The sequence below is a fragment of the Zosterops lateralis genome (assembly GCF_965231275.1).
Source record: "Zosterops lateralis genome assembly, chromosome: 1".
Classification (NCBI taxonomy): domain Eukaryota; kingdom Metazoa; phylum Chordata; class Aves; order Passeriformes; family Zosteropidae; genus Zosterops; species Zosterops lateralis.
Genome location: NC_139762.1, coordinates 61,311,732 through 61,326,151, shown reverse-complemented (window position 1 = coordinate 61,326,151; position 14,420 = coordinate 61,311,732). Strand labels below are relative to the sequence as shown.

Sequence of the window (14,420 nt, the reverse complement as noted above, 5' to 3'; positions counted from 1 at the left end):
CAAAACACTTTAGAAAAAATAAATATATGTATTTATAAAAAACCAACAGGAAAGAGATATTAAGCTTAGAATATTAAGACACTATGGAGTACAAATATGCATTAGCCCATGATGTCCTTCAAATACTCTTTGGGATATTGCTAATAGTTTTATTCAGTGATGAAATCTGGTATTCTATGTTCAATCTGTAGTATGGGAAAATCTGTCAGCATTGACTAAGTATGACTGTTCAGTGCAGAGTAGTTGTAATTTAATCAAACCTATGTGGTGAAGAGCTTTAGTGTTATTTTAGTGGTAGGGAGGATAAAAGATAAGACTGAAACAGTCTTACCTTAAAGCCACAGGTTAGAATGTGATATTTCTATCTGAACAGTGCAAAGTTTGGAAGATTTATCCAGCTTTCTGGTGCAATCATGCAAAACTTTTGTTTAATTCATTATTCTGTTTCCTTCTGAACAGCTCACTCAGAGTTTCTGGTTATAAAAGGTAAATTTAAGACCACCAGCAGTACTTAAAAGTGAACAACAGTGAAACAGTGGGTCATCAGGTATTTCTGTCTTGTGTTTGGTTTCTGTTAATAATTTGTGTTCTGCTAAATTCACAAAGTTAATCGTTAAAATCCTCAAGTACCTGCTGGGAAATCAGTTTATCACTAGGACCTTTGATTCAAAGCACATACAGCGCATTTTGTGTGGCTTTAGATACAGAAAGCAAGCAAAGAAAGGAGTTCACAGTATGAAGAGCTGTTTGCAGCCTCCCTATCTCTGGGAGGAGCTTTTATTTTCCAGAACATCCCTGAAGCCCATGACCACTGCAGCTAGGCTGTGTTAGTGTTCCCAGATAGATCGTGTGTGTATTGTATGTGAATTTCTGATATACAAGACGGGTAATTTACTTTCTAAATAATGCCAGTTCTTTTGATATGGAGTATTTTTCTGAACCAAAATGATGCAGTGGAATAGTTAATAATGTGTTTGAGCTTACAGCTGTAGCTTTCACTGTATGTGGGGACCTGTAGTGATAGTTGAAAAGTTCAGTTAATTAATGCCAGGCATTTTGTGTCCCAATAGTACAGAACCAAGGGTAATTACTTTAAATGACAACAGTTGTGTTCTTAATCTTGAAAGTTACCGACAACAGTGATTGCAGAAAACATACGTTTTCTTTCTTTTACATGAGGGATAACTGGAAAAAGCAGTTCTGATTAGTCTTGTTTAACACTGGCTGCTGGACACCAGTGGTTGAGTTCCTCTTACAGGAAGTGCAGTCAAAAGCTCCCTCTTGGTCACATCCCCCTGAAAGAGATCAACTGTGAGACCAGCAGGATTCTGCATGTTACTGTCAGATCAACTGCTAGTGCCCTTGGATGCTTTGGTTTTTTTGAATCCATGGGGTAGGAAAACACTTTTGAGATTTTAGAATTTGGTTTTCATTCATCATACTTCACCACAAAATTTTCATTTTTTAAGGTGAATATGAGAAATAAACCCAAAATTTTCATATAACTTGAGAATTTCCACATTTGTGACTTTAAAAATGAAAACTTTGTGGTAAAGCAAGGTAGAGTTTTTTAAAATCTAATATTTCTATCACAAGCAAACAGACACAGTGACTCTGGTTTTTTTGTTCTATCAAATGATTCTCAGCCTTACAAAAGCTGGAATAAAATAGTACTTTTGTATCTAGAGATTCTAATAAATGATTTATTACTTTCAAAAAGAATTCACAAACTGATCTCATATTGAAGTCCATTATTCAGATGATGCAAAATTTTAGGAGTGGGAAAGAATTTTTTTTTCCTGTGTCATAGGGCAAATTATTTTTAAGAACTTGGCAGATTTAGAAACATGTTATGAAAATGACTTTCATTGGTTCCTTATATCATAAATCTGCTTTTGAAGATTGAATGAAGTACTTTGAACCAATAGATAAGCAGAATAATAGGCTTGTGATCCATAGCTTAAGTTTCAGCTCATATTTCCCATATTTTAGAAACATATTTGGTTACTGATAAACAGAAAACTCACAGATAACTATGAGTATGCTTCATATAAATTACATTTACAAGATTTTCTAAAGCTTAAAAAAAAAATGTTTCCCAATTTTATGTACTTGTTCTGTACAATTTCGTTTTTGAAAATATATTCTAGCTGAACATCTACAATTATTAAAGGCACAGATGAGTATAGTTCCATTTGAATTGGACACAAAATTTGCATGGTGGCCTTTGCTTCAGTCTTTTTTCATGAAACCAGCTACCTCCAGCTTCCACTGACAGCCAGGTTCACTGCACACAGCCTTTCTGTGTATCAAATTGTGTGCAATTCTGTGTATCAAATTGAGTTTACATACCAGAGATGGAGTATCTGTTGCCTTGAGTTGCCTTGAGTAATGTAACCACTTCTCATTTCTGTAACAGGATCTTAGACAGAAACTTTCAAAACTGCTTCCAGAAGTGATTTGATAGAGTTTGGGTTTTGTACACATATGTTTTTCAGATGAAAAATGAGTATTGGGAGAGCATTTCTTCTAAAAATCAATGCTTTTAAAACCTGAGTTCCTGCAAGTGAAAAGGCATGAGGATGTCTGCCTTCTCTTTGAACAATCTAGACCACTCTTGTAGAAATACAGAGAGAAAATCTAGATGCGTGACAAATATTGCTGATTAATGGTCTGGAAAGAATTTGTAAATAGTTGTATCTTAAAACCGAAATCTGGCAGCAATATGTGTTGTCAGACAGAGTGTCTGTGCCATCAGGAGAAATGGCCTGAGTGAGCCTGTGACTGAGGCATGCAGAATGCACTGGCAGAAGAGCAGTGCCCAGGCCATTTCATGTATGTCCACAGCGCAGGGAGAAAGGGAAAACCATATGTGAAGACCTGGCTGTTCATGGAATATGGTTCTTTGTCCAAGTTCATTTATTTATTGCAGGACAATGATTAACAAGCAGTATGGTACCATATTACACGCAGTCTACATGCTGGTTGGTTTCAACTTTTAAAAATGCTTAAACTTTGTTGCTTGACTGTATGTCCTTGATTGGTTAAATAATAAAAATGAGAGAAATTTGACCACCATATTCTGTTCTTTGTCTCACATTCTGTCACCTTGCCAAGCCTCTGTTGGGGGTTTGATTTGGCTTTCATTAGGAGATTTAGTTTTTCATTTTGCTATTATCTCTACTTGTTTGGGTTTTTTCCTTGACCTTTTGCATTTGTGCAAAATGTATAACATCCTGTGTCTCTTTCAGGAGAAAGAGTTATCACTCCAGTTTTAAGCTGCCCCCCTGATTTAATTCATTTTATAGCCAAGCACTTCTAATTTCTGGCCTTTTCTCTGAAGTAACACAGGAAACATTTCAGGCCAGTATTGGAGCAGGTTTGCAAGTGATGAGGTGTATCTTTAAGTGGCCAGCTTTAGGGAGGCAGCAATTATAAGCATTCTCATTTTGATGTCTGAGAAGTTACTTCACTCCAACAAGAAGGCAACTAGCCCTTGCCATCTTCTGAAAACAGCCACTGTCTGAAATCACCAATTTTCACAATTCTTTGCCTTTAAAATTTTCTTTCAATTGCATAATCAATACAACTTAGGGAATGTAATCCCTGTCTCAAAGGAAATTCGATTTCATCGCTTTCTTCTTATTTTCTCTTAAAGCAAAATTGCTTTCAGATATTTTCACCTCTCCCTACTGTTTCAAACTGTGGAAATTCAGTATTGTTTGAGTTTTAGAAGTATTACCACTGATACTTACCCCACGTATTAATTTAAATGAGTTTTCTGTATTACTTTTTATAATACTTTAAAGCTTCTTTTTCTTTTAATAACTCTTAGGAAATGGCCAAGATTCTCAATCATCCAAGAGTATATGCTTTTCTGCACATACCAGTCCAGTCAGCTTCTGACAGTGTGCTCATGGACATGAAAAGAGAATACTGTGTGGCAGACTTCAAACAAGTAGTGGATTTCCTTAAAGAAAAGTAAGTCTACTAATAATTGGGAAAATGACAGTGTTGGGTTTGTTGCAATGTCAAGAACATGTGGCTGAAAACACAATTATTTGCAACTTCATAATTAAGGTATGAAAAAAATGAAGTTCTTTAAGCTTTCAAAGTCTTTGAGTTTTCTGTGAGCCCCTTGATGTGGTTGGCCCCTATGCTCGAGCTTTTATAAGCATCTTAAATCTCTGCATGACATGCTTTTAATTTGTCAATATATTCTTAATCTTTTTCAAATAATGTTTTCTTAAATTATTTTTTGTACATAAACTACTATATATAGATTGCTTGAAGCTGGAGTTACTGAAATAGTCTTTAATGTGGCTTTTGAGCATTGCACCCTTTTTGTACTAGAGATGATCCAGTTCCAGCAAACGTATATGGGTTGGGTTTGTGTTTGTTCTAAGTATTTTATGTCCTTTATCTTATGTAAATTTATATCAATATAATAATACTCTAATCTTGCTTTGGGGACTGGTGAGTTCTAGATTAATTTCAAAATTATTTCCCTTAACAGCAGAGCTAATTGTGAGAAATTAAAGAATGTATCATTAATGTATTTACTTATGCTGACACCAAGATGAAAGTTACATCTACCTGCAAAGCTTTTGTAAATACAAGTATTAATTTAATATCCAAGGAAGTATCTTCTTGGCTTTTAAAAAGTTAATAGTGACATATTTTGGTAGACATTTCTGCACTGAGTGTCCAAAAAATATGTGTCTGCAGAGTCATTTTTGGCACCTTGTTTGGCTACTTTCTCTCTTTCTGCTGCCTTTGCTTGTGTACTTGTTCAATGACTTTAAGGGCACTGGCATTGTAGCTTTGACTCTTATCATGTGCATGATAATACTGGTACATCAAACCAATCAAATTTGCATAATCAGTTTTGTATGATAATTGAAAAATTCAGAAGTTTAGCTGTGTAAAACATGTCATCTAATAGCTGCATGGGAATTATAATATGTAAGAAAGAAAGCCAACTGTGACACAATAGAATCTGTTTTGCAAACTGAATGTGTCATTTATAGGACATTCCTATGCATCTAGGACAACTGATGGAAATGGGGCTGCTTGTCTTCATACAGGTTGATTTGCATTAATTTTCCACCGCAAACAATGCCCATGAATTCTTGGCACTAAATTTCATGTGACTATGGATCAGTGTTAGTTTTTAATTAACAGATGTATTGTATTCCCACGTATCTTAAGTGGAACTGTGTCAGTTTATGTCTTAGTTGACTTGAAGTTGATTCATTATTCTCTTCAGTAGTTTGGCATTGGCAGCTCTTATCATAACAGCAGCTGGATTTTCGATAACCCAGTATAGCTGGCACATGTTGGGGCATATGGGGATTTATTAAATCATTCAGCTCTTGCACACAGAAAAGAGTGAATTACTTAATATACAAATTTAAAACAGCTGGTCACTGAGCATACAGTAATGTATGTCATACGGTTTTTTCCAGGGCTTTTTTTTGTAGTGAACTTAACAAGGAAGAAAACTGGTTTGATGTCTTGATTTTAAAGAATAATAAACTTTATTTATCCTGCTTATTAAGAAAATACCAAATTATCTAGTAGTTCCTGTTAGAATATAGTATCCAGATATTAAAATGGAAAAATCTTTGTACCATATGGCAGCAGGATAAAGAAGCTATGCAAAGCAGAGAAAATGTTTTGGATATTTGAATATGTGCTCATCTGTTAAACACAAGTTTTTTTCCTTTGCACTTAAGAGCATAGAGTCTTCATTTGTAGACTTTCCTCTTGTGACAGCAGCCAGCTATTACATTCCCATGTAGATATTCCCAGAAAGATCTCAGCACAAAATTTGCCAGAACTTAACATGGCTGCCGACAACTCCAGAACCTAGAGCCAGGATAGCTAAAATTAAATATGTGTTTAAACTACTTTAATGGCCAAAAGGGATTATTTCTATCTCCCATTTATCAAAAAGGTAAAATAAACCAAAAGTAGAATCCCCTCTATCTCCTTTCTCTATTGCTTTGGTCATAAAGTCATCTAGAAGCTTCCTGCACATGTACAAGGACTTGTCAGTAGATTCCAAATGTCATGTTTGTCTCTACAATGTGACATCAGCTCTGATAATAACTTCACCTAAAGTTCTATTAAAGCAATAATTATATAAGCTGACCTGCTGAAGAAGTGAAGCCATGCATCAAGGAATGCTAATGGTTATCAGTTAAGTGTTTAATAACTTGCAGTCAAACATCTAAGCACATAAAATTAAGTCCAGCAAGTGAAAATGAAAAGAAAAAGCAAAAGAAACAGCCATGCCATAATTTTTGTTTTGTAACCCCAAAGACATACCAAATGATTTCTGAATCTTTTTCTCAATCAGGCCAACAAAACACTCTGAGGCTTTTTTCTCCAAGAAGAAAAAAATGCTTTTCCTTCCTCTGGAGAGCCATGAATGACTGCAGAGGTATTTTTTTCAAAGTGAGGATTTATGTATATCCTGCTGAGCACAGCATACTTTATAGAGAAGTTAGAGTTCTCAAAGAGTACTCCAGACAGAGTACTCTCTATATTGAAACTCATTTTCTTAAAAGAATGGAGCATTCTTGACACTCTGTCTGTGAAGTTAGAAATGTCACGTTTTTCCTCTTTTTGAGGACTCTCTGCAGGCATGAGCAATAGAAATGAACTTTAAAAATTAGTATTGATGTTCTAGTGCTGGCTTTTGATATGCAACTCTTTATATTTCAGAGCCACTTTCCCCAACCAGGTGACATTTTTGGCTTATTATGAAGATCACTAGTAAAATGCATAGAATATAAAGCAAGAAAGGCAAATCCATTAGGGTGTGAAAAACTTAAATACAGAAATCTTCTTTTATACTTTTTTTTAGAAATTCCTTTTATCATATTTTGCACTTTTTTGCATTGAAATGTCACTAAGTTCGACTATTCAGGAAAATACTGTTGAGCAGTTGATACGTCAATGTACATATATCTGGAGATCTAATCTGTAGATATAGAGATACAGATATATTTCCTGAAAATTTATTTGTAAACTGTTCTAGAGAGCAACAGCATAAAGTGAGGATGTACTAATTAATGTAGAGGGTGTACACAGTCTGTAGGGACTAAATAAGGACTAGTGCCCTGGTCTGTGGTTTCTGGGGTTTAATACAGTAGTCTGCAGGCACTATTCACAAGAATGATTCCTGCATGAGATGTTAATTTGAATGTGTTTGCAACTAAATACAGGACTTCTGGAAATTGCTGCTAAGTAAATTTAATCCAGGGACCAATTTAGTCTTATACCAGAAAGTCTTCTTTTTGGTGTCATTATATCAAAATGTGAGTTATTTTTCAAGTGATCTCAAATTTCAAGATTCAGCCTAGATTATATTTCTGAAAGGTGATGTTTGTAGTAGCAAAAAGAGCAAGACAGCTTTAATTATCTTGAAGTTCTGAAACTTAATCCCCTGAAATTTACTTTTGATGATAAAAGCAAACAATTGGAATATATTTTAGTTAAAGAAACCTGAGATCTGAATGTCATATTCTGTAATTGCTTGAATAATCAGCAATGTGAATATATACCCATTAGAAAGTCCTTAGACTGGTAATGTGTTTTCCAAATGTCATTTGCTTTTGTTGCCCAGACTGTATTCTCTCACCTTTTTGGTTTGTGAAGTGCTTCTGATGTTCATCAAAGTTTATATTTATGTCTCCTATTATTGCTGCTTGATAAGAGACTTCTAAACCCAAATCTAGACAAATAGAAAAGTAGGGAAATTTAGAACTAGACTGAAATACTATACTTTCTGTTCTGGAGAACAGCATAATGCTGAGGAAAAGCTGCATTTTCCTCACAGTTTGTTTTTGTTTGTGTTCTGAGATAGGACAATAACATTAATTGTGGCTGGCTGCTGCTGTTCATTTGAGACTGTCTCATAATTTAGACTGGAAACATCAGAGCTTTCCAATATCATCAGAAAGCCAGCAAACTTGGTCTGCCAGCAGAGCAGCCACAGCACTCTCAGGCAGAAAGTTCTGGGGTTTCGTTTCACTGGTTCTCCCATTAAAGTCAGACCAACTTGAAAGCCTCTCTGAGCCTCCATTACTTTTAGTTGTAATCAAGCCTTGATTTTTCAGCATATGTAGATACATAATTAAATACAGTTGGAAAAAGGCAGTAAAGGACCTAAAGTAGTAAATGTGGAAAATAAATCACAAACTTAGAAGGAAATTATTCGCTCAAGCGCAAACTGAAGACCTAATTGCCCAGCAGTTACAGACAACTGCCTGATGTCCCAGGAAACTAGAGATACTGTCCAAATTGAGAGAAGGTGTTACACAGTCCTTTTGGGACAGCTGGCTTCAGTGAGGCTCCCTACTTCCCTGTAGCTTTACCAGGAGTTAAGCCGAAAATTGGTAGCTTCAGCAGCTCCCTAGGCCACTTTTAATTCTGTTTTTAAGGATTTGAGGTGGCCTGTCTTGTCTTGTGTTTCTTTTGATCTGCCTTGACTTTGTCTCTGGGAGCAGAGTGGACCCTGGTGTTGTCTTCTGCTAGTCATAGTGGTTTTTACAGCAATAGTTGAGTGTCTAAATGGAACATTTCAGAGTCCACTTTCTTAATATAATTTTGTCCAGTATGTTTCAGTATGGCTGCTCTTGCCTTTCTGGGCATTTTCACAAGCTATAATTTTTTCCCAGGTTCCAGTCTTCTATTGTGACTTTGTTTTTTATTCTTGGCATCATAACACATGCTGTGAGAACTTGTGTGAGCAATCAGCTGGCTATCATGGTCTCCTTCTGTATTTGTTTTGTGAGTGTCTTGTCATTCACAAGTCTTTGGCTTAAAAATTGTCTCTATTTTATGCAGCCATTTTTGACTGAAATAACAGGGAAGAAACATCTTCCCAAAAGTTTGTTTCTAAATACTATTATTTGGGTGATCAAGGAAATTCAAAACACTATAAATAACTTGTAACTTTAAATAATTTTGTTCTGAATGATGTCCATATAGTAAGCTCCTGAATATTGCTAAGTTCTCATTGGAAGATAAAAAGCTAAATTAGTCATCATCAAATTTGTAGTTGTGTCAGAAAACCTGCAGTTTAAAGCTATCCCAAAGTCTTGTGGCAGTAATATTGTCTTCGGCACATTATCGTGGCATTTACTGAAAGTAGAATTAGAAGGCAATGAAAGGAGTCATTTTAAAATAGCCATTTACTATTTTTATATACTTTTTTCTACTCACTTTCAAAATGCAGGTAATTATGAAGTAGACTATATCAACTCCCTCACTTTTTTGCAATGTGAATGTGTTTCATTTTCTTTCTCAAAGTGCACTTCTGTTTCTCAGAGAGAGATATTGTTAAGCTCATTTTGCAGACGTGCAAATCGTGTCCCTAGCAAACCTTGACAAGTCTTTCAGATTTGGGCTTTTTTTAATGGGTTTTAGCACATCTGTTCTGTCAGTCTGACTACTGTAAATGCAAATGTCATCTGTTTAAAACCCTTATGACGTTTTCTGCTAAGAAATTGCTGAGTGTATTTGGTACTTATCTGTAATTTTATACCTCAGTCTCTAGACTCTTCTCTCTACTCTGTCTTTTGTCTGCTTTTGGAGTCTCAAATAATCACTTTACCAAATGTGTCTCTTTTTTTTCTTATGTTATAAATTAATTGAGTGCCTTTAAAAGGTATTGAATTAGCACCAAAAACTAGAACATGGGTGTTTTTCATCACCCAGCACAAAGGTACATTCGAGTTTGTTTCTAGAGTTGACCCTCATGCCTCATGGTGTAGCTTTTTGATGGACAAGCTCCTTTTTATCACAGGATTAGTTGTCTTGAGTTGTCTTGAAATTTGAATTTGGACGTCACTAAGTTTATAACCCTTCCTGCCCTGCATTTGATTCACAAGATCTTGGAAAAAGGTGTAAGTAGGTGAGAGGTTTAAAGGTGCTGAACACTTGCAGATCCCTTTAATGTCATTAGGCTATTTTGAATATCAGCATTTATCAATCTACATTTCAAAAGTTTGTTTTTCTTTAGAACGGACCAGGGAGAAACAAGCATTAGGTATTTCAGGTTAGCTTTTTTTTTTTTTTTTTACTGTAACATGACTTCAACCGAGCTAAACGTTGTTATAGGAGATCAGTCTTTCCATTTTGGCCTGTACAGCACTTTGCTCTTTTCTCAGCTAATGCAACTACAGAGCCTTACTTTTTAGCAAGGAGATATACTTTTCCTAGAGAGGTAATGGAAGGCAATATCTGCACCTTCTTAATCTTTGTCTTCACTGGTTCTACAGATTGTAATTCAGGTGTCAGTAGTTCATGGAGAGACCCCTTTACTGCTATGGTTCACAGGATTAGATCTTTTGACACTTTATAAATTACTAGTCACCATTTGCTAGCCATAGTCTTTCATGCCAAATGCATCAAGAATATTGGAGTTTTCTGGGATGTTGGCTCTCAGTTATCCTGTTGTTTGTGCATCTTGTCAGTTCATGTGTGAGGGTGCACACATACAAATACAGAAGTCCCAAGCGAATCATGTGAGATGATGTTAAAATAAAGTAATTCCAAATTTACAGACGACTTTGAAGATTAGTTGACACTAAATGTAACTTCTATGTGTTTATTTTGGTGGAAGATACTTTATAGGAAAACGATTTCAACAATTCTATGCTCTGTAATTTTTTATATGAAGTTTCTTTGGATTTTGGTGCAATTAGGGTCTGCATACTGGTTTAAGCAGGATGTGCCTGTGTATGGGTACTCCCATTTTGCAGAATTTTCTTTTAAATAATACTTGCATGTTTTTCTGGAGATAAGAGAATGATTATGAGAGGGTTAATTTGAGGGGTTTTTCCTCCTAGTTCTCAGGTTACTATTCAGCTCCCATAGTAAGAACTGGAGGGTGAAGTCTGGGAAATAAAGTGCCCAGGATGAGCACAGCTTGCTGAGTGCAGACTTAGTGGCCACACGGAACATTTGCAGTTCAAATCCTTTGAGACCACAACACTGTGATGCTCTGCTTTGGCCAAAATTTGGAGGAATTTTTTTGAATGGTTGCTGGAAAGAGAAGATATGTGCCCTTATTAAATATAAAAGCAATTTGATCTGATTTATTATACTTGGCTTATTCTTTTTACTAAATATAAATAGTGAAGTTGCTTAGAGTGATACTCTCTGTAGGCAGTTATGACTAGGCCCTTCTTTTTCTGGGCAGCCTCATCTGCAGTTTTCTTCTGTAAAATCCTGATGTGGGAATATTGTTAGATGATAGAATAAAAATTAGTACATCCAATTCAGTTTCTTAAGTGTAGCAAGATGGTGTCTTTTTTTTCCTTTTTCTTTTCCCCTGAAGGCATGTGAATGTGTTCTTCAGAAGTAATGATATAAAATCTGTAGTAAGGATATAAGGAAGGAATGCAGTAGTAGAAATAAGTCTTAGAGCATTTAATATTTATGAGTTTAAATTCTTGTTTGTACTTATTGGGATAATATATTTCTCTAGTGATTTAAAGCAAAATAACTAAAATCACTTTTTTTTTCTGAATACTTATTTTTATTGTTTCACTCTCTGGAAACATAGAACTTAGAACCTGGGTAGTAGAGTCTAATTTGTTTTTAAAACAATAACTTTAATTCATACCAATTTGCTTAATAGCAGATTGACTTGTCATGTAATCCTTAGTTTTAATTTGCCCCTGAACTTTTAAGCCTGTCCAAACATATATTAAGATGTATAAGTATTTGTGATAGCAAATTAGTAGAACTATAAATACAAGATGCGTATACACCTTATAGTACTCAGACGTGCATTAGAAAATTCTGATGACAGTATTAAATTTTCATATTCTATACATTTAACAAAAGTATTTGTTCGTTTCAGTGTGTAATTTTTTCAGATTTTTGCCGTAATACTAGGTAAAAAATTCATTTTGGAACCCATGCTATTCTGATCATGTAGGACAGTGCGGCACAAAGGAGTTTTTCATGAGGGTGGTTGCTGGCCAGCTGATAAGGGATGATTGAATCTGCATTTGTTGAACTTTCAGGGAAAAGAAGTTGAAAAGAATTAAGAAATAGAAGAGACAAGATTTCTATAGCTGATCAGTATCTTTAATGGTCACTGTTTAAATACAGACTGCTTAAATGAAGAAAACTAGGAAATGGAAATATGCAAAGCCTTTTAAACCTCTTTAAAAATGTAGCTATCCAATTAAAACACAGTTGCATTCAAGAGGCATGACAATCCTGCTACCCAGAGGTTTTGTCTGTACATCCATTTGGGGACAGTTATACAGATTACTTTGGCTAAGCTCAATTTTGTGTTCCTGTTCATCTTATGTTGCTCTGTATATTGTATTCAGGAGTTGATGATTCATCTCTTTTTGATAATAATGAAATTTATAGTTGTAAACTTCATATTACATGGCAAAATAGTCACAGACCTGAAATCTTAAAAAGTTTGTGTATAAGAGTAGTGACTATAACAGATGAACGTTTATTTTCCACAGCTGAACCACTTATCTCATACACTTATAATTATTTTTTGTTTTGCTTCTCAACATTAAGCAGAACTGTCATTTTGTTTAGTAGGAGTAATTGACAAAGTACAGGTGTTAAATCGATTCATAACAGGAGAACAATATTGAAAATATGGTTATATGTAAAGGCACAAGAAACAATATAAATTCTTCTCAATCCACCTACTGGATTGTAATTGTAATTGTAATTCAGATACTAATTCAAGCTGGAAAATGTTAGTATGTCCAAGCACTTTTCCCATAGGAGAAGAGAAAGCTAGAGTGGCTCCTTTAAGCCACTTTGTCTTGGATCTGGAGAAAATATTTATTGGCAAAACTCAGAGGCCATAGGAAGGAATTGTCTTATGGTTTGCTGTGTCAGGTGCCCCCCTGGTTGGCCTCTGGAGGAGCCATGGCCCTCAGCAGGAGACGCAACTCTGAGATCAGAACACAGTTCTGTACAGACTTGCAGTCAGCTCCGGGGTAATACCTTTTGGACATTACAAACCCGCAGAGATTTGAATCAGTCTTCTACGAAAAGCTTTGTATCATAGAAAAGTACTGATCTCTCTGAGCTAATTATCTCCCTTGAAGGATTTTTATTGAGACAAACTTCAACATAAGCCTCCAACTTACTACAAAAGTGTACACGCATCTGAAAAATGGGTTTTGAGGTTGATCATAGAGCTAATGCTGAATTCCTGTGTTTGTGCACGTGTGTGTCCATGTCCTGTGGTTATTTTTTAGCCACTGTGCTTGGTTAAAGAAAATCTACTGTCCCAGACTCTGCAGAGTGAGGGAGGAAGGCAGACAGACTATAGGGTTCACGTTTGAACTATAGACTGGCATGATTTTTCCACTGCAGTGAAATGTCCGCTCTCATACTCACATTCTCAATCCTAGAAATGACTAAGGCAGCCAGCTGGACTCCCAGCTGTGACCAGGGAAGTATTTTTTCTATCTAGTGTACTCCACCCCTGCACCCCCCCTCACTACCACAACCTTGCCACACAAACCCTATACACCTTTCTGTGGGAAAAAGAAGTACTTACTGACATTTATCATAACTTAGTGAACAGAACAATTAGTGCTTTACCAGAGTATTCCAGAATGATATACAAAAATAATCTCCTAGTTGTCTGGTTTTTGTCTTCAAAAATGCTAAAGTTTTATATAAAAGATCAGATATAATTTTGTTAAGATTTACATTCCTGCTTTGTTTATGTCTTAAATACATATGGAGTTAATGGCAGTAAGTCATAGCATGCTTTTCTACCTTAGATAATTTAGTTATATTTTCTAAAGAATGCAAATTCTTGAGGTATTTTGAGAGTTTTCATCATTACAAGAATAGCAGAAGCTGAAGTCTGTCTCTTAACGTATGTTTTCACTAAATACAGCTTTTGCTTGACAGCATTTAAGTGAAGTACAGTAATTATGACATTAAGTGATGAGATAATATTTCTGTGTTTTCATTAATAATGCAAATAAACATATTTTTTTCTTAAGGCAAATGTTCAAATAATTCTTAAGAAGAAAAAATTGTTTTATCAATTGAATTAAATGTGCATTCAAACAGTGATTATGTTTATACAATGACAGTGACTGGGAATTTTTAATTCTCTTTTTGTAATGTAGCATCTCTATGGGATGTGCTCCCATCTTATGCATAGAGTTTCGACAGAAATTAATTGTTCCTTCCATTAGGCTTCTGGAGCATCCAGAAGCTAACTTTGAGCATACTTCTTTCACTTTTTAACTCTGTCACAAAAGCTTGTTTCACATTCAGTTTAAATCCTCTTCTAATACCCTTGATGAACTCTTAGTATTAGTTTATCCTTTCATTTTAAACTTCTGTCCTGAGGTTTTTCCTCTGATCTGCTGGGGTTTTTTTGCCCT

At 35.2% G+C, this 14,420-nt stretch overlaps 1 protein-coding gene across 4 annotated transcripts in view; it reads left to right on the top strand.

Annotated features, from left to right (window-relative positions):
- Positions 1-14,420, top strand: part of CDKAL1 (CDKAL1 threonylcarbamoyladenosine tRNA methylthiotransferase) — a 385,260-nt gene that overhangs the window by 251,445 nt on the left and 119,395 nt on the right. For all 4 annotated transcript variants that reach the window (XM_083860253.1, XM_083860251.1, XM_083860252.1 and 1 more), the window contains one exon: positions 3,836-3,981. In XM_083860253.1, coding sequence (XP_083716379.1) covers positions 3,836-3,981 — 146 coding nt within the window. The remainder of the gene's footprint in view (positions 1-3,835; positions 3,982-14,420) is intronic.